We start from the raw sequence: 21,083 nt of genomic DNA on the forward strand, positions 1-21,083 counted from the left end.
TGGAAGAGTCACAAAGTATCAATACATTTCCCAAGTATTCTCCAGAGTACTAACAAAACCCCAAGCTTGTTTAATTTTATAATACTAAGGAGCCAAAATCTTTGAGTTCAAGACTACTAGCTGGGTTTTCTTCATCAACTCCTTTGGGTCATAGGAACGAATGTGAAGTATATATAAATGTAATAGTATTGACTTACATTTTTTATAAACAATTAAAATTAACTCAAAAAAGGGGAAAAAATCGAAAGAAAAACAAAGATAATTTAAACTACTCTCAACCTCAAATTAAAACATGCTGAACTGAAATTTCTAATGGTAACTCTATTAAACAATTACCTCAGTTGTAACAGAAAGAACAATCACCCACGGGCAAAGGAGAAACACAGAAACAAGCTGGGATAAGGCTTGAAGGCGTTTAGCTCCACCAACATCTATAGAGAGCTTTCTGGAAGCCGTATGAAAACCAACTTTACAACATAAAGCCAGCACCAGCAAGAGCACACCGCCCTATAAGCGAAATGAGAAACATCTCATTAAAACATATATACTATCATATTCAAAACTCCTTAAAGACTTATACATTTCTTTACAAACGTCTGAGATCACCTCCCCAGTCCTGAGATAAATTAGTTTAAATATATTTTGACAGCAATAATGATGTAGCCTGGGCTAGCCTTAAACTGGAAATCCTCTTACCTCAGCTGCTTCAGTGTGAAGAGTAAAGACGTATGTCAGGTTTAAACGAAACTTAAAAATTATAATTTCTATGGTGGCATAGGCCCAGAGGTATAGGTAGGAAGATCAAGAGTTCAAGGTCGTCCTTGGCTACCTGTCAAGTTCTAGGAGAGCTGAGCTACCCGAGGCCCTGCCTCCCATGCCCCCCTCCCCCAGTGACAGTTACAACTTGAAGAAGCGCACACCTTGTGATCCGCCACACCTAAGAAGGAGATAACTGTATAAAGCATGTGCGTTAGAGCGCTGTCATGATGTCCTTCAGCTAAGGAAACTGCAGTAAAGGAAAACACTTTTCAATCTCAGCTCCCAAAGCGAAAGTTCTGTTCAAAATTTAATTACTTTATTTTGAAGACAAACCAGTCTGGGTATGCCATTTCAACTACCCTTAGTAACACGGTACTTTTGAAAACAATCCAGTTTAATTCTAAAAAAAATTTACAAAATTTACAAATTGGACACCCCGAACTTCTGCCCCGCCTCCCAAGAGATGGGCTTATAAGGATGGGCTACCATGCTCGACTTCTGGGTGTGTTACTGCTGTATGACTATGACTGTGCTGAGACAGCGACTCTATTTTGGTTCTTAGCCTCCAAAAGATGCGCAAATAGCAAGGCATCTTTTTGGTTTACTTCTCTGATGGAAGTAGACCTTAATGCTACATCTCCAGGTCAGTCTGTAAAATCGGTCTTCAACTTGTCTTCTTAACATCTCTGACCACACAAAGCCCAGCAAAGTGAGCAGCAGACAGGAGGGTGTGCCGGGAGTGGATGTAGCAGGTACGATCTGGAGCCTTTTCTGCCCCCACCTCAGTGTGACAGAATAAATTGCTATTAGTTTACTAATAAACCCCAGGGTACCAAGTGTCAGTACTCAGAGGAAAACTGGCACAGAACAGACAAAGGCGTATGGCTGGAAAAGAATAAGGCAGGTTATAGAGTTGAGAAGAGGACAGACATATTTGACCTGAAAGATGGGTTCAAGAGTATGGACTGAGCAGGCAAGACCGTGAAAACCAGGGCAAAGGACTTTACATGTTTTGTTGTTTTCTAGCAGCAGGACATTCTAAAATATGAGCACTGTAGAAAAATACCGAGGATAATCTAAAATATTCAACTTGGAATAATTCTACTATTTATTTGAATAGTGATTAATGTCAACATGCATCTCGGAAAGTCACTTGTTACCCATGAGTTTAATTTACTTCTTCTTTTTCTCATTCTGTTGGCTTCTAATTTTCTCCCAGACTTTAATCTAGTGCAAAAGGATACGGTGTTCAGCCATCTTAGCCATGAGGTCATCATTGTCGAAAAGCAGTAAACAGATTACAGCAATAATGAAAAACGCAGCCCCCCTTGTCTGAAAGAGAAGAAATACAAAGTTCTATTTTGGTTTTTTTATTAAAAGATTAATTATTAGCATGATAACCACATTAATGCTAGAGGAAAAGGTTTCTGTCCCTTTCACTTTTTGAGACAGGCTCTTACTACTCAGCCCAGGCTGGCTTTGTACTCACAATCCTCCACCAAGCATGGCTTCAGAAGAGTTAAAAATGTATGCTGGGCAGTGGTGGTGCATGTATTTAATCTCAGCACCAGGGAGGCAGAGACAGGTGGATGGATCTCTTTGAGTTCAAGGCCAGCCTGGTCTACAGAGTGAGTTCCAGGGCAAGCTCCAGAGCAATACTGTTTTGAAAAACAAGATAAAAAAAAAAAAAAAAAAGAACATTTAGTGAAAATTGACAGTTGACACGATCGTCTTTACACAGTTTACTGTATAACAAATAATAAGCAACAGAAAAAAAACTCTGCAGAGCATTTTAATGTTAGCACCCTATCTCCTACACGTGACTAGGCATATTAATATGAAGAAACCATTAAGGTGTACAGACTAAGTTTCCTAATTTTTGGTTGAAAAGCCCTCAGTATCTAAGGAACAATAGTTAGTAGAGTTGTTTCACATTCTGCAATATTTAAGAAACAGAACAGTCTAGCTAGTGTTACCCTAGGGAAAAGGTTCATGGAACCATGCTGAGAAAATCAAGTCATTCCTAAGATAGCGTGAAAGATGCGTATGGTGGATGCGTGTGCTGGCTGCACGCAAGCATAAGGACGACAGACGAAGACAGTTGGTGATTCCTATCGCTCTCTGCTTTTATTTAACTATGTGTATGCATGTGGGAATCGTGCACATGAACGTAGGTGTCCTCAGAGAACAAAAGAGGGTGTCAGATCCCTAGGAGTTGGAGTCACAAGCAGTCGTAAGCACCCAGAGGGGATGCTGGAAATCCATACTCCAGTCCTCTTAACTCTCTACCCTACTTTTTGAGATAGGGTTTCTCAACGAACCTGAAATTGAAATTGGCTGCTTTGACCTGTCCCAGGACCTACCTGTCTCTACCACACAACAGTGGGGTTACAGACATAAAGAGCAAGGCCTGGGGCCTGGTTTTTACATGGGTGCTTTCACAGCCATACATCCAGTGCCCTGATAAACCTTTTTAAAGAGACAGGGTTTCTCTGTGTAGCCCTGGCTGTTCTCCAACTCAGAGACCTGTCTGCCTATGCTTCCTGAGTGCTGGGACTAAAGGCAGGTGCCACCACCACCCAGCTTCCTGATAAACTTTGAAAGTCTATGTTGTCATTGAAGGGAAAGAATTTGGATAAAAGAAAGTTATGGAGAAAATGTGTAAGCCTAGTTTATATAAACATTTCAGAAAGTTAGATATGAAAACTTCATGTTCTTACTACAATTTGTTATCTGTAAACTCAAGTATTTTACGCAATACTTACACTTACATGTGTTATTTCACACATTTACATAAGAATATCATGTACACTTACAACTATAAATGGAACTATAAAACTTCCAGTAATAAAATATTCCAAATGAAAACAAGATATTCCTGGTGCTGGTGATGCACGCCTTTAATTCCAGCACTCAGGAGGCAGAGACAGGTGAATCTCTGTGAGTTTGAGGCCAGCCTGGTCTATAAGAGCTAGTTTCAGAACAGGCTCCAAAGCTACAGAGAAACCCTGTCTCCAAAAACAACAACAACAACAACAACAAAAAACCAAAAAAAAACCCCAAAAAACAAAAAAGCCAAAAAAAAAAAAGTGTCTGACATTAGGGCGGGTGGTGGTGGCACACACCTTTTATCCCAGCACTCAGGAGGCAGAGGAATCCCAATGAGTTGAGGCCAGCCTGGTCTACAAGAGCTAGTTCCAGGACACCTAGAACTCTTACACAAGGAAACTCTGTCTCGAAAAACCAAAAGAAAAGAAAACAAGACATTTGTCTGTTCATTAAATTCTTAGTGCGATGAGAATTATGCCCAAAAGCAGTATATATAAAAATTCACACAACTAAAATGTTCCTTTCTCTTAACCCCCATTTCCTTTCATTTTTTCTGTCCCCCATTCTCTGCTGCCCCTTCTTTTTTGCTTTTAAAGGGAGTCTCACTATGTAGTACAGGCTAGCCTCAAACTCTCTTATCTGTTAAAAATTAGATTTATTTACTGTGTGTGGTAGGGGAGGGGATGCAATTGCTATGGAATCAGATGCCAGTTTCCAGGACAAGGCACCATGAGTAGGAATATTTTAATTTGGTAAAATGGAGATAGTGTAGTGCCAGCTTTAACATTTGGATGGTAGACTGACAACTCATTTTCCAAAAGACAGTAATACTTAAATTATTTCTGTTCAACAGGGATGACTAATTGGTGAAGCGCTGGGTAACTGTTCAGCAGACTAAACACAGCAAGCTCACAGGCTTTTCCTGTGAACGTGGAGAATAAGGCAGAAGGCCACGGGTAGCACATGAAGGAGATCTTCGCAGGTGATATGTCAGTTCTCTATTGTGGCTGGAGAGGTGCTTACACAATCTACAAACACATGTGTAACATTGCTAAAACCTGAATAAAGGATTAAAGCATGGATTATACTATTATCAACCTCTACGTCTCCTCTGGGAAAAATTGACTAGAAAGCACATCGCTGCACTGTTTTTACAACTTCCTACGAAACTTTAATCAAATCAAAATGAAACCAGAAAAATGTTTAAGTTAGTATTAAGTCTCTTCATTATTATAAATGGTAAAAGATATGGTTTATTTTTGCTATGAACAATGTGTTTAACACCTGTACTTTCTACGTAACAATGATGGAAAACCTACCTTTGCTGGTCCTCCTCCAGAGCTGGTGAATAACACACTGAGTAGTGAGATAACGACAATATCACTGTGTTCAAACAGCAGCAAAGTCCTACAAAAAGAAAACACTGCTCAGGAATGGATCTGACCTTTTTCAGGAAGTACAAATTCAGTCAGAGTAAAAAAAGAAAATCCCTTTGGTTTCACAAAATATGAGAAAAAGAAATAGGGACAATTCCTTTGAAAAGTATTTTGGTATTAAGTGTCTTAGAAAGAACGAGACTACAAAATACCAGGCAATAATAATCTTCAATCTTAGAATTATGTCATTTTAAAAAATACCATATTTTGAGAATATATTATCTTTTTGTTAAAAAATGTTATTTATCGTCAGTTTGTGGGGGGTGGGGAGACAGGACAGAGGAAAACTTTCAGGAATGAGTGTTCCCCTCCTACCACTGCACCTGAAACTGACCTCAGGATGCTGGGCCTGCACAGCGTGTTTCCTCTCTCAGCCACTCTGCTGGTCCAGATTTCTGTGGGTGTACATGTGATGTCTACATGGAGGCTAGAGGCTGACTCTGGGTAACTTCTATTGCTCTCTACATCACTATTATTTTGGACTTTTTGAGACAGGGTTTCTGTGTAGCTCAGGTTGCCCTGGAACTAACTTTGTAGAGTAGGCTGGCCTTGAACTCTGAGATCCGTCTGCTTCTATGCCCTGAGTGCTAAGACTGCAGCTGTGTGCTACCAAGCCCAAGTAAGAAGAAAGGCTTCCCAGATCAGGAAGTGAATTATTATTCTTAAAATATATTTGTGTTAGAATGGAGAGATGTCTCAGTGGTTAGGTGAGCTCATTGCTCTTACAGAGGACCTGGTTCAAGCCCCACATAACAGTGCACAACCACCTGGAACTCCCATTTCAGGGTATCTGACTCCCTTTCTAACTTCTACATTTGATCTTAGCCAAAAGGCCGAGAAGTGATACCTTTCTGCCTTCTTCAGGCACACAAATGCATGTGGTGCACTTATATGCACTCAGGTACACGCACTTATGCCTAAAACAAAAAGAGGGGCTAAAAAAGGTGGTTCAGCAGTTCCGAACAACCATGTTAGGCAGTTCACAACTACCTGTAATTCTATACCAGAGGAACTGACACCCTCATCTGGCAGCCATGGCCACTGACACACATGTGGCACACACAGACATAAACTTTTTTATGATATATATTTACTGTTTTTATGTGTAAATACTTCATTAAAAAATGAACGTTATTAGAGGTTGGGTGTGGTGGCACATGCTTTTAGTCACATCATTTGGGAGGCAGAGGCAGGTAGATTGCTCTGAGTCTGAGGCTAGACTAGTTTACAGAGTGAGCTCCAGATCCAGTGAGAGCTACATAGTAAGATCCTGTCTAAAAACAAAACAAAGTAAAAACTCACAAACACAACCCCAAACTCAAAACAGGAGAGTGGCTGGAGAGATACAGTTCAGTGCTGTCTCTGTTAGATTCGATCCCCAGAACAGACCAAAACCAATGAAGGAGTCTTAGAGATCTAAATATCAACCCTGTTCCAGCTGTTAAATGTTTCCTTTTTCTCCTTTACCCAAGTCTGTAATGAACACACTGATTATAAATTTAGCTTTTATTGTATTTGAAAGAGTCTAATTTAAGAAATGAATGTATCGGGCTGGAGAGATGGCTCAGAGGTTAAGAGCACTGGCTGCTCTTCCAAAGGTCCTGAGTTCAATTCCCAGCAACCTCATGGTGGCTCACAACCATCAAAAATGAGATCTTGTGCCCTCTTCCAGACTGCAGGTATACAGAATGATGTATACATTTAAAAAAAAAAATTAAAAAAAAAAAAGAAATGAATGTATCAACATGGCAACACTAAAGAGCGTCACTGTGCCTGGCTCTGAGCAGGCGCTTGAAGTGCACCATGGGGAGACGGAGACAGTGTGGGTAGTGGGAAGGGCATACGGCAGAAAGCAGATGACTAAAGAACCAGTATTTCTTTTCTATCCCTATCTTAAGATGTACGGTCAGGAATACATGAACATAATTTTGTAAATTTTAGTGCTGGGATTAAAGGCTTGTGCCACCACTGCTTAGTTAAGGTACCTTTTCTTATGCCATATTGCTAACACCTTTTAGAGTACAACCCCCCCCCCCAAAAACAAACAAGATTCTTATGCTGAGCCGCACGTTACAATGTATTATTTTAAAGCATTTCCTTCCTAAACTGGCCCATATGCAGAGATTACTCAACACAGATCTAAGAGGAAACAAAAGGAGAGCAGCCTACACACCTGTAGTCTATGACTACACAGTACTCTGAAATAGTTTATGAGGGCATTTGCAGGGTTAAGAGAAAAACGAGACCTTTATAAGACGTCTTATGGTTATTGGTTTATTTCATTTCCCGTTTCAGACATTTTAGTTTCTCTGTCTGAGCCGGGCAGGCAGTGGTGGCGCATGCCTTTAATCCCAGCACTTGGGAGGCAGAGGCAGGCGGGTCTGTGAGGCCTAGGCTGGTCTGGTCTACAAGAGCTAGTTACAGCACAGCTAGAACCATTACACAGAGAAACCCTGTCTCGAAAACAAAACAAAAAATTAGCTTCTTTATCTGATTTTTTTGGATTCTAGCAAATAAAATATCTATGATAGATCATTAAGAAATATGTTAAAGATATTTACCCAAGAATTACTCTACAGACTAAACCAGTTCTTCTATGCTGACATGTATTCAATGCTATAGAAGTGACAGAAACAGCTGTGCAAGTAAATCCTTGATGTAAAATACGGAATAAGGGCCAGGGAGATGGCTCTGTGAGAAAAGGTACTTGCTGCCAAGCATGGTCCCCAAGACCCACTTGGTAGAAGGAGGGACTGCCAGTCCTCTGACCTCTACATATATGCACATGCAAATACTAAAAGATACAGAACAAAATTAAGATTCAAATGAATAACTGTAAATAAATAGTGAAAATACATGTTTTTATTTACCTTAGTGGTCCACAAAGAGTAAGGCCAAAAAACCACAAAAGTGATATGATACATCCAGCAACTGCATGTTTAAATATTTTGATCCACTATAAACAGAAAAAAAAAACCAAAACTTCAGTCATATCCATTTGCTAGTAAATATTCCATGCTTAAATAACACCTACAAAAAGCAGCATATGGTAGAGCATGTCTTTGATTTCTGAAACCAGGAGATAAGGCAGGCAGACCTTCAATTTCAGGCCAACCTGGTCTACATAATGAATTCCAAGTTGCTCAGGCTAACAGTGAGATCCCATAATTTAACATTAAATAGAAAATGCCCAAATTCTCTTATTAGCTAGATTTACTTCCATTGTCTATATTCTCATCTGTTGCTAGGTTTTTTCTTTTCTTTTTTTTCTTTTTTTTAAGAGTCTTAATATGTAGCTTGGACTGGCCTCAAACTCACAGAGGTCCATCCGTCTCCATTTCCTGAGTGCTGGGATTAAAGAGGTGCACTACTACACCTGCCTTTTAGGTCTTAAATATTTTTTTCCTACACAGCACAATTTTTAATTTTTTTCCACTAGTTTTCTAGGAATAATGGTTGAGGTTTTTCTTTCTTTCTTTCTTTTTTAAAATCTCTATGAGGATTCTTTTGGAGACAAGGTCTCACTACGCAGTTCAGGCTGGCCTTGAACTCATACTAATCTTCCTGTTTCTGATGCCTTGGGTATCATGCGTACATGTGTATGCAACCATGTTTGTCTTTCCATGAGGAATTTTTATGCTACAGCTATCTGAAAATGGAGAAAGAAACTTAGATGAAGTTAAAAAGATTAACTGTATTTTTAAAATGTCTTGTTTTCCAGGGGCAAAGGCTCAGAGGTTTAGAGCACATACTAATCTTCCAGAGTGCCGAGTTCAATTCCCAGCAACCACATGATGGCTCACAACCATCTGTAATAAAATCTGGTGCCCTTTTCTGGCCTGCAGGGACACATGCAAACAGAATGCTGCATACATAAGTAATAAATAAATCTTAAATAGAAGAACTTCAATCTGCCATGCTGATAATAACATGGTAGAGGACCGTAACTGTGACATGAAGAGACACGCAGTAGAGAATAACCACTCCCAGGGAGTCACTCTGTGAGAGACTGAGCTGAATGGGGAACTTTTCTGTCATGAAGTCATCTGAGGGGAATTTCGATGATGACCAGGGTGATACACTGTGTATACCTCACATGAGAGGTATAATTAAAAAATAAACCTATGTACAAAATAATTTATTCCTCACAATTACATAGAACAATATTGTTATCTTTATAGCTGATTTTAGGGGCCAAACTTCTACCCCCTGCACACAATCTATTCCCCAGTGACACTCTAGCCTCTGAGGCATGACTCCATGTCTGATCTGTGTATGTTCTGAATAAGGAAACTGTATTAAAGACATCCCTTTAAAATTTGTTACCCTTTTCTACATTACATTAAGATTTTATAGTTCACTGTTGGAGCCTCAATTTTGAAACAGCAAGTCAGGAGAGTGTTAACTAACCCTAGGACTGGGAATGTAGCTAGGTTGGGAGACCGCTTGCCCAGCATGGATGAGTCGCAGGATCAGCTCTATGTAAACGGGAATGGTGGGGTAAGCCTGCAATAGCAGCACTAGCATCAGTTCTATGTAAACTGGGAATGGTGGGGTAAGCCTACAATAGCAGCACTAGGGAAGCAGAGGCAAGGTGATCAGGAGTGCAAGGTCGTTGTTGGCCACATAACAGATCCTGTCTCAAAACAAACAAACAAGCAACAACAAAAACAAACTGTAAAAATGGCACTTTATTTTGGACTACTGAAAGGGAGGCTGAAGGACTAAATGTTCTGTCGACATCTCACCTGATGCTTTGTAATAGTTTTCCCAGAAGAGAACGGTTTTTGAAACAAAACCATAAAAGATGCAGTCCTGTAAACATTGAAAGAATAATATATTAACATTACATTAAATATTAGGTGTAGTTTAACAAACACACTGGAACTGGAAACATGCTATCCTCCAGAGCAGAGCTTTTTACACTCTTTCTTCCTATGGCCCCTTTCTATCTGATATATTTTTATGCTATCGTGATATACACGTATGTAAAATATATACACAAACCAAACATTTACTGCTAACATCATAGCAAAATTTTATCTTTAAAATCTTTTTTTGTTTTGTTTTTTGAGACAGGGTTTCTCTGTAGCTTTGGAGCCTGTCCTGGAACTAGCTCTTGTAGACCAGGCTGGCCTCGAACTCATAGAGATCAGCCTGTCTCTGTCTCCCGAGTGTTGGGATTAAAGTTCGGCTTTAAAATATCTTAAATTCTTTGGTGTATACAGTTTTACTATTAGAGGTGAAAGCAAATTTGCATACTAATGAGATGGATGTATGTACAATCCTTAGATACACTAATGTGATATGAACATGCTGAAGAATGACACTAGAAAATATTGAATCTTTGTTTTCTGTAATTAAACCATTATGTTTCTCTAAGACTAGAACATTTTATATATAATGTAAAAATACTAATTCAAAACCTAAGAGTCTTGAGTGTGGGTCAAGATGAGCCAGAAGTATTCTTTGGAACTGTATGACAAGATGACATGCACAGCGCGAAGCATTCATGCCGTGAGCAGAAACAAGACTGCAGCTACAGTTACTTCGTGCTACAGAAACACCTCAGATTCAGTATGCATTTGATCTTTTTTCTACACCCATAGTTAAACAATGCATTCGATTTTGAATTAAGTTTTTGTTGCCAAATTTTTCATGACTATTACATTTAAAGAAACCTTGCTCTAGGCTGTGTACACACCTTTAATCCTAGCACTTGGGAAGCAGAGGCAGGCAGATCTGAGTTCAAGGTCAGCCTGATCTACAAAGCAAGTTCAAAGTCAGTCAGGGGTACTCAGAGTCCCTGCCTCTATCACAAAAGTGTAGTAGCTACTGCCTTTATAGTGATGAGGCTTCCCTGGTAACTGTCTTCAGAACACAGAAGTAATAAAGAGTGTCAAGACTCATAATAATGAGTATTGTATTGTAGAGGAAGTATCTCATGATGCAGTCCAGGCTGATCTTGAACTTGTGATTCTTTAGATTGGGTCTTCTAAGTGGTGAAATTACTGGCATGAGCCACTATGCTTAGCTCTTAATACTTTCAATACCTTAACAAAGCACAGAGAGCAACCCATTTTCTTTTACATTCAGTAGTAATAAATCTTGAACCAATGTAACAGTAACATGCAGCTATCTTCTTACTATGTTATATAATTCTTCCAGTCAAGAATTTCTTTCTTAACTCACCAAATTACACCCTCAAGCATCTTTAATAAGACTTTTATTAACACACGGGGATTACTATTAATTTCAAGATCCAAGAATCAGCATTTAGGAAGAACACTATATACAAACTATACAGGAGGACCCTGTCCTTCGATGGGTTGTGTAGGAACACAGCACAGCATGATTTAACTTGCAAACAGGGAATGTTTGTGCTAAGACACACCTCAGGTAACATTTTTATGACCGCCTCAAGACTGAGCTACATCAGGGACAGTCTATAAATCCCTAGGGAAGTACAAAACCAAAACTATTAAAGATGAACTGTATTTTCAGGTATGTGGATGTGTTTGTCCACATATGTGTGTACTGGTGCTCACAGGGCAACAGAGTGTCAGATGTGGTACTGACATCACAGGCATTTGTGAGCCACATGAGTAGACACTGGGAACTTCAGGTAATCTGCAAGAGCAACTGCTCTTAACTGCAGAACAAACTGTCAAAATTATTTTTTTATAAAAAAAGATGTATTTTTATACTTGTTCTCAGGAGTGTAAGTATAGCCCCCCACCTACCCCCATGAGATTAAATGATATAAGATAATACAGAAGACTGGCTGCTAAGACAGACATGAACCAAAGCATCTAGTAAGACAGGTATAAGGAGCCCTGCAAACCCTAGCCGCACACACTACACTAAATCCTTACGCTTGGCAAGTTGTAAGAGTTTAATCGTCTCCTTTTAATTTTTTTTGAGACAGTCTCACTGTGTAAACTGAGGCTGGCCTCCAATTCATGATCCTCTTGACTCAACTTCCCTAGTGCTGGGATTACAGGCTGCTACACTCAGCTAAAATAACCCTTTTCTGACGGGTCTCTGGACTTAGACCCTTATGTAAGCTTCTATTTAAAGAAAAGAAAATTATCAAATAGTTGTCAGAAGGAATAAACTTCACAGGAAATGTAGGTAAGATTTCTTAAAGACACAGAGAACTAAGAAGCATTAAGGCTCTCTCTATACTCACCCCAGTTTCAATATAAAAATAAACTGCACAATGTGAACAGCTTTTAGGAGGTCATATGACTCAAAAAGTCCCACAGCCTTCAAACATTTGGTTAAACACAGTAACACAATGTATTTTGTTAATCTGAAAATATAAAAACAGAAACAATTTTAATATAATTAAAATCATTAGGATTGTTGGAATCTTGTTTACAAGTACAGGAGGACATTAAAAATCATGGAAATACACATGAACACACAAAAAAACAACAATAAAAACTTTCCCCAAATAACTCACCATCCACACAACTACTGTTTATTTTTGGTACATATACTCTTGGTTTATATTCAATGCATATTAATGCCATATGTGAAGCAACATTGAGTCAGTCAGGGTAGGACATGCTGGTAATCCCAGTTACTTGGGAAGCTGGGTAGAAGGATCTGCCCCCGCCCAGAACCCCAAGGGTCTCACTATGTAGCCCTGGCTGACCTGGAACTCAAGACACAGACCAAGTTGTCCTTGAACTCACAGATCCCTGCCTGAGAAGAAAGTGTGTTTAAAATAGCACAGGCAACTTAGTGAGACCTGATCTTCAAAAAAAGAACAACAAAAAATAAATAAGCAAGAGGCTGAGGATGTAGCTTCATGGTAGAGTGATCGCGTAGATTGTGGGAAGTCATAGGTTCAATGCCCAGTGCTCCCTAACCCACACAGACAATATATATAGTTCAGCAAAATTCATGGAGAAATTTGAAATATGCTTTACTTATTGTTAGTCAAAATGAGAATTACAGAAACAAAACAGAAACCACATTTTTATGTGAAGAGACTAGAAAGTTACGACACAAAAAGAGGCATCTGTCCGTCCTCTGTTCCGATAACTGCACTGTTGTGGTTGAAAGTGATTTAGATCCAATCCAGAGTCCCGGAAAGGAGGAGGGGTGGAAGAGCTTAGGCTTCCAAGAAACTAGGCCCCCAGACTCCTGCTTCCCCACATCCAGGCAACTACTCATTCCCAACGACTTGAGGCCCAACTTCTGGCTTGGTTTGGATGAATATTCCATGCTCACTCAGTATGTGTTGGATGCTACATATGGCCCTTGGGAACAAGGGAGATCTGGCAGGTAGCTTCAGGTACAGCCTCATTTCTTCCTCTCAACAGGCAAAGTAGTGCCTTGAACTGATCTACCTTATTTCTGCCTTTAAGGAGAAATTACCCCTCTATATTTGAGACAGAGTCTTGCTATGTAGTCCAGACTGGTCTCAAAACTCATGACTCTCTTGCCTATTATATCACACCTAACTTACCTAAGACTTAAATTTTTAGCCTAACCCAAAAATATACAAAAATAATTTAAAAAATTTAGCTAAAGATGTTGCATCCATTTTGTATGTCTGAATACGAAGGTTAATATACTGTAAACAACAATAACGAATTTGTCTCAGGGGCTATCACTGTGGGTTTTTTTTTTTTTTTAAATTTCTGAGACAGGGACAAGGTTTCTCTGTGTAGCTTTGGTGCCTGTCCTGGAACTCGCTCTGTAGATCAGGCTGGCCTCGAACTCACAGAGATCTGCTTGCCTCTGCCTCCTGAGTGCTGGGATTAAAGATGTGTGCCACCACCGCCTGACCCCTCTGGTTTCTTTTGTGAGAGAATCCCTATTTGTTTAAGCCTCTCCAGTTTCAAGCTTCAAGGTAATAACCAAGACACTCAATCCAGGCTAGCACTATGCCCTCAAGGAGTTCCGGGTCTCCAGGAGAGAATTGGGAAACAGACCCGGGTATATTTACAGAAGATTCTACCTACCTGTAGAGAACTGAAAGGTCTCTGGGCAGTGTTTGAGATCTATGTGTCCTAAAGACCATGCAGGGATTAAGAAGAGGGATGGGAAGGCTATGCCAGAGCACAGCACATGTGCTAAACATGAGCACTGAATGAGGCCTTGAAGATCCTACTGTATTTAAGTTTAGCTCAATCTAGTGAGTTAGTTCAGCAATAGATTACATGACTGAAAAGGAAAAGGCAAATTATAATTAACATACCTATTTTACAAGGATTATAGATTTATTCATGACTTCTGCATAAATACTAAAAATTTCAAAAATTGGTACTTGAAAGATATAGATCACATAAAACAGTCATTGATAATATGCCAGTCAGAGTAAGCAAACTTTATTTTCATACACACATGCATGCACAGCACCCCAGAGGTTACAATGTTAACTCCGTTCTGAACAGCCGATTATTGGAAAGGTTTTAAGTCATTTCTAACTTTCTCCTCACAGGTAACCAATTTAGGTACAGCTTTCCAAACCTTTTCTTTTACATCTTTATGTGTATAAACATATTATTCTATGCACATTTGAAATCATACACATATTCTGACATTGGACTCTTTCATGCTATACACACACACACACACATATATATATACACTCTGCTATAATTATCAAATTAGGAAAATTATTTTCACATTTTAAACACGACATTCTTTGACTTTAAAGCAGCAGGCACTGTCCTATGGAGGTCAGAGAACTTGTAGGAGTTGGTTCTCCCCTTCTAAGTGCAGGTCCAAGGGGTCAAACTCGGGTCATCAGCCTTGGCAGCAAGCCATCCAGTTGGCTCCGGCATTTTTGGACTTTGAAAGTTCTAGTTAATACATCTTCCTGCTAGACACCTCTGAAACAGTGGCTAAGGCTAAGTAACCACATACAAACATGGTAGTTCATGTTAAACAGGGAAATGACTAGCAGGGAAAGGGATAGAGAAGGGGAGGCTCTTGTAAAGGCCACTGGACCTCAGGGCAATGCAGCTCCCCACTTAGAAACCATGATTTGCTATTAAGTGATCTCATAAAAAATGTAACTGGTCTTCTATGTGGTTAGACAGTCCCTCAGTTCTCTAAACTCGTAATCATTAAAATCTGGATATGGGTTTGTAACTCCAAGAACTTCATTCATCACCATCACTCATAGTTCTCTAGATATTACAACAGAGGAGGGGGGTATAAAGGGGTAGAAGGGAGATATACCCAGCAAACATTTATAAGTATAAAAACTAAAACAATTAAAATAAGCCGGGTGGTGGTGGTACATGCCTTTAATCCCAGCACTTGGGAGGCACAGGCAGAAGCATCTATCTCTGTGAGTTTAAGGCCAGCCTGGTCTACAGAGTGAGTTCCAGGACAACTAAGGCTACACAGTGAAACCCTGTCTGGAGAAACCAAAATAAATAAAAGCCAAGCGCCTGGGAAGATAGTTCAGTGGGTAAGAGCACTTGTGTAAGTACGATGGCCTGAGTTTGAATCCCCAGTATTCACATGAAAGCCGGGGTGCTAACCAATCCCTGCACTTTAGAGACAGGAGGCTGGATGAGGCTTGCTGGCTGCCAGGCTAGTTCCAGGTCGGGGGAGGGACCTTGTCTCAAGGGAAGAAGGTAGTGTCAGAGCAGGACATCTGAGTACATAACACACACATATATACAAACAAAGCAGTCTGCTGACCAGACAGTAGTCTAGGCTTGTAATCCTAGCACTTACAAGGCTGAGGGAGCAGCCGGTCTGGCCACCACAGTATGATACCTTGTCTCAAAAAGAAATAGGATGCATAATAACAACAATACCTTATTGAATACAGTCAAGTACCCACAGGTGTGAGCAGAAGGGGTGCAAAAGACATGAGTTCTGAACCAGGGACTCCAGGTCATTCATTCGTTGTGTGACCTTAGGCAGCTCAATTTCCTGACCTATCAAACAGGGACACCACTTCTTAAGTTTGTGGGGCTGCTGTAAAGGGAGGTGTAGACTAAGAGTCTGTGGGGCCCAGGAGGTGCTCAGCAAACGCCGGCTGTTCTGAGACCAAAGACTTAATGAAGCCGAAGCAGAAACCTTTATTTAAGACACATGTGAACCCAGGCATGCAAACAGGCACAATGAGAGGATCCGATAATTTTTGTTGCAGTTAATAACCAGCACTCGACCATGCAGAAAACCCTGGCAACCTGAAAACTCAACCAGTCCTGAGTCAAAATTTAGATTCTGCAATCAACTACAAAAGAAGTGCAACTCTGCCGAGTGTAGCAATGCCACAGGTAAGCCGGCCAAGGACGGACACTTCCCATACTGGTCTAAGACAGGAGGCTCTTAAACTTTTAAACCGCTCACACTCGAATACACACACAACCCTTGGATTATTTGAGAGTAAATGAAGTACAGCACACTTTACCCTGAAATATCTGTACTTCCTAAGACTATGGCAATGAATATGCCCTGAAACCAGCAGTTTCCAACAGGAAATGTAACAATCATCTGATACTTTAGTCTGTCCAATTTTGTGAATTGGCCTGGTCTTGTCCCTGTCTAGTATTTCCCCTCTATTACCAATCCATACCAGTAACTCCGTCCGCATTTAGCTCTTACGGGCCACTGATTAACACGTGACACGCTATAAATGAATCGCTCAAAATACACAGAAAGTCAAATGTACGCTACAAAACCCGCAGTTGGCTTAAATTCTATTCAGCACGTGTCCTTTTCACAAACCAAAGCACCTGGTTTGTACCAGTTAGCTGGTAACGTAGTTACTACGTTCTAGGAGCATTATCAAACAATCACTAAATCTCAGAGGGCACACTGATTAGAAAAACTGAATCTCGTTAAAAAGAAAAAAACGAAGGTAATAAATACCAGTTTGAACGAAATTGCTGGCTCTAGTTTCTGTATCTTTAACACTACCTCAGAACTTGGGACAGGCCAGAAAGGACACAATTGGCTGGTGCCACAGTACACTACTCATGCTTGAGGGAATGGGAAAGAACTTTCTCTTCATCAATTCCTGTACCTTACGAATTCGGGGGAAGGGAGCAGCACGCATTTCTCACTATTAAAATAAAATAAGCCCTCCACTCCTGCCCACAAAAACACTACCACGAAAACCCGACGACAGGCCGGTCTGGACTTTTGCTGTGCTGAACACCTAAGTTCATCGGCTTGTACTTTGGTTTCTCCGCGCAAGAGACGGTGACACCTTCCGCATAGGCATTCGGGCAGGCGTGGGAGAGGGGAAGGAGCCCCGTGTTACTGTGGCGGGGAGGGACACCCATGATCGTCTCTCCAGGGGCTGGAAACTGGCAGACGGCGCGCCCGGAGCCCGGACTCACGCCCGCTCGCGGATCTCAAGTCACGGACCGCAGGGGCAGCCGGCGGGGGAGCCAGTCCGCACCGCCGCCCGCCGCTCCTTACCGGGCATTGGGCACGTCCACCGGTCCGAGGCCGCCGCCGGGCCCGGCCCGCGCGTCCCCGCCGTACTTGTCCTCCATGCCGGCTCAGGAGCCGCCGCTGCCCGCGCCGCGGGCGCTCCTCATATCTCGCCGCCGCTCCGGAAGCGCGGGCGCAGGCGCGTCACTCCCCCATGTCAGCGGCGCGCCGTCCCCCGCAGTCCCCGCCGCTAGCCCGGGCTCGGCAGGCAGGCACACGCGCGCTGGGCGGGACTAGGCCGCGGGCCGTTCCGGGAGCGCCGTTCTCCGGAGGCAGAACGGGCACGGACGCCGCCAGGCCACGTCATCCGGCCCAGCAGCCCTCACTCCCGGGGGAGTGCCCCATCCTGCGCCTGCGCGCCGGTGAACACGTGGCTCGGATCGCAGGCTCCTCCCACCGCGCCGGAGGCTGGATCGCCCCGCCCTCTAGTCGCGTCTCCTAGAGGAACCCTGGACGCACTTACCCGTCCTTGCGTCGCCACCTACGGTCCATCTCGGGTACAGCGGGTTCCCGCTGTGCGTGGAATGGGCCGTCCCCTAGAAAATGCACGTTGTTGTCACTAAACTCAGCTTGCTAGTTTTAGCTCTTTGAGTTAGGGTTCTTCATATTTCAAACAGCCTCACTCTGTAGCCCAGGTTGGCCTAGAACTCAACACGTAGCTCAGGCTAACCTCCAACACGCAGCAATACTCATGTTTCATACATCTGAGTACTGAATTTACAGGTGTAAGTCACGTCTAGGCACTGCTAACTCAAAAGTATATATAAAGTCCATCAACTTTTTCTTCTTATGATGAGAAGACTAAAAGTTTTTAAAAATGTTTGTGACTCCCACAAAGAGATAACTATTTTTGGATCTCTGATGATACTATAACACAAAAAGGTGGAGGGACTGGGAGGATATGTCTGAATTCAGTACAATTAATAAAAATTCAGAGAGAGAAACTGGTGTATAACCTGAAGATCCAAAAAGCAAAACAGCTAGTTACTGGCTCATACCTTGACCTCAGTCTGAAATAGCGATCTCAGACTGAGACTGTACCTAAGAGCTAGCTCCTCCCCTTTTAATACTTTCTAGGGCTGGGGTTAAAGGCGTGCGCCACCTGGTTTCTATGGCAACTAGCGTGGCTACTGGGATTAAACCAGTAATGTGTTACCACTACCCGATCTGTAAGGTTCAAAAATGTGAGCCTATTTTCACCTTGACTAAAGGTCAGAGAGTTGGTACTCACCTCTATTTCTTCAAGGTTATTGTGTTCCTACCTCAAACAAAGGTCCCACCTAGATTTAGAGCAGAGAGTTTTGCTCTCTCAAGGTTATCATCAACAGGTGTGCAAATATCCAGACCTTGTATTTCAGGAATAGAGAAGTAGACACGTTTCCACCTCAAACAGAAATCCAAGGATCCAACTAAGGTTCCGGTTCCGTTAATGAGATAACAATGGGTTCCACCCAGGGAGTCGTTTGCCTTCAGAATGTTTTGGTCTAGGGTGTGAGCATGACTTGTTACGTTCTAGCAACAAAATGTTAACCATGGACGCAACCTTCAACTGGTCTGTTCATTTCCTTGTATAATGTTACTCCTACCTCTTGGGGTTGGGGTATTTTAAGCAATTGGAAATTAAACATGGGTGATTTCAATATTCACTGGAACTCCCTCCGGGTACTATTCTATGGTTTCTGTTTGATTATTTTCACGTCTTTGTATTCTTTACTTCTGTCGAGGCTGGTCCCTGACAGTAAGGCTGACCAGTGGGGCTGTTTTACTCCCTGATCTTCAGGCAAGCTTTATTTATTAAAATAAAAGTGAAATGCCAATACATATGTCTAAAAACTGGAGAAAAGTAACAGTTTTGTGGGTTTTATTTCATTGTTGGGCAATATAGGTAGACTACTCAAATGGAGTGTGAAGGCCAGCACAGAAGGTAGGCTCGTGGACGTGCTATTTTTAACAGCTGTATCCTTTTCTGAAAGTACAGCTTTTTCTTCAAATCTGCCTTGGAAACTATACTACTTAATTTAGGCACACCTATGTAACAGCTATTCTTCCTGTTGCCAGAGAGTGAGAGATACAGGCACCCACAGCTCTGTTGGTCTGAATCTCAATACTTAACAACTGTGGTCACTTTAGTCAACATGGTGGTGCATGCCAGCAATCCCAGTTGTAGCCAGAGGCAGGAGGATTACCACAAGTCTGAGGCCAGCTGGAACTACATATTTAGTTCTAAACCAGTCAGGGCCATACGATGAGATCCTGTCTGAAAGGAACAAGCAAAGAAATCAACGACTGCTGTCATTTGACCTGCCTGTTTAGTTTCCCTCCTCTCTCTCTCTCTCTCTCTCTCTCTCTCTCTCTCTCTCTCTCTCTCATGTCAAGGAGACAGGCTCTCATGTTGCCCAGGCTGGTCTCAAACTTGAAATATAGCCAAGGATGGCTTGGAAGTCTGATCACAGGCTGCACTACCGTTCCTGAAGAAGTAGGAAGAGTAATATCTAAATAATAGGGCTGTGGAGGATTTTATAAGTTTATGTCCGAAGTATCCAGAAGAGTGAATGGTGTGTAGGATCACACAATGAATGTCAACCGTTATTCTTTGTAGGACAGTCTGGGCTAGTGATTTGGGAGGAAAATGGGGCTTTCATCAGGATAAACCATGGTGTTTTATCACAACAGAGAAGTAACCAACACACATCTTGAGCTAAAAAATCCACCAGTAGAGTCCTGATGAGACTCACTGTTCTATACACTAAAACTAAGCAAATGAAATAGTAGCAGCAAGGGTGCTTTGTATCTTCACTCCTATTTGTTCAAATAGGAGCAGACGCACCTATACTTCTCAGGCTAGCACCTTCCTCTGTGTTCTGCACTTAATATGCGACTTTCTCATGTGTAAAACCTTTGTTGAGGTTTCGGGAAAGATTGTCAACCTGTGAGTTTTTCCTTTCCTTCCCTCTCTCCCTCCCTCCCTCCCTCTCTCCCTCCCTTCCTCCCTACCTCCCTTCCTCCCTTTTCTCCTTTTAGACAGGTTCCCCTGTAGCCAGGCAGTTCTTAAACTCTGAGGATTTCTTTGAACTGCTGATCCTTCTGCCTCTGCCTCTAGAAGTTTTTTTTTTTAACCTTTTAAAATTTATAGCTGAAGCCAGGTGCAGTGGTGCATGCCTTTAATACCAGTACTTGGGAGACTGAGACTGAGGCAGGTGGATCTCTGTTGGGTTTAAGGCCAATCTGGTTCACGTAGTGAGCGCCTGGCTGTCCAAGGCCACATAGTGAGACCCTGTCCTTTATATACATATGTTTCTAGGATCAATCAAAGCATCCGACCCACGCTCCCCACCACAGTTAGGTCTATCTAGGCTGATAACTGCTTCTCTGTAGACAGACACAGGGACCAGCAGACTGGTGGTTTATCCTTTCCCTTCTGCCTGCTCTCCACATTCTGTCGTTGAGGTAGCACTATTTTTCAAATGTAAATTTTACAACAATGCTTTCACAGCTCTTCAAGGGATTTTCCACTACTCTAAGGACAAACTCAAACAGTGAGCATGGCCACTCTGTATGGTTCAGCACACTTTTGTTCACAGTCGGCAAGCATCTACCAACTCTGAGTCTCGTTCTCAGGGAGTCTTTCTA

The 21,083-nt window shown here is 41.8% G+C and overlaps 1 protein-coding gene across 1 annotated transcript in view; it reads right to left on the reverse strand.

Annotated features, from left to right (window-relative positions):
* Slc30a5 (solute carrier family 30 member 5) overlaps positions 1-17,743 on the reverse strand; it is a 29,392-nt gene extending 11,649 nt beyond the window's left edge. Inside the window, exons 1-8 of the mRNA XM_048442904.3 lie at positions 17,439-17,743; positions 12,217-12,339; positions 9,773-9,839; positions 7,895-7,980; positions 4,908-4,995; positions 2,004-2,091; positions 921-997; positions 337-507 (exon numbers count right to left, since the gene is read on the reverse strand). Of these exons, the coding sequence (XP_048298861.3) occupies positions 337-507; positions 921-997; positions 2,004-2,091; positions 4,908-4,995; positions 7,895-7,980; positions 9,773-9,839; positions 12,217-12,339; positions 17,439-17,515 (777 nt within the window). The 5' untranslated portion in view covers positions 17,516-17,743. The remainder of the gene's footprint in view (positions 1-336; positions 508-920; positions 998-2,003; positions 2,092-4,907; positions 4,996-7,894; positions 7,981-9,772; positions 9,840-12,216; positions 12,340-17,438) is intronic.
* Positions 17,744-21,083: the final 3,340 nt, after the last annotated feature.

This window comes from Myodes glareolus, chromosome 15 (genome assembly GCF_982192425.1).
Source record: "Myodes glareolus chromosome 15, mMyoGla1.1, whole genome shotgun sequence".
Taxonomy (NCBI): domain Eukaryota; kingdom Metazoa; phylum Chordata; class Mammalia; order Rodentia; family Cricetidae; genus Myodes; species Myodes glareolus.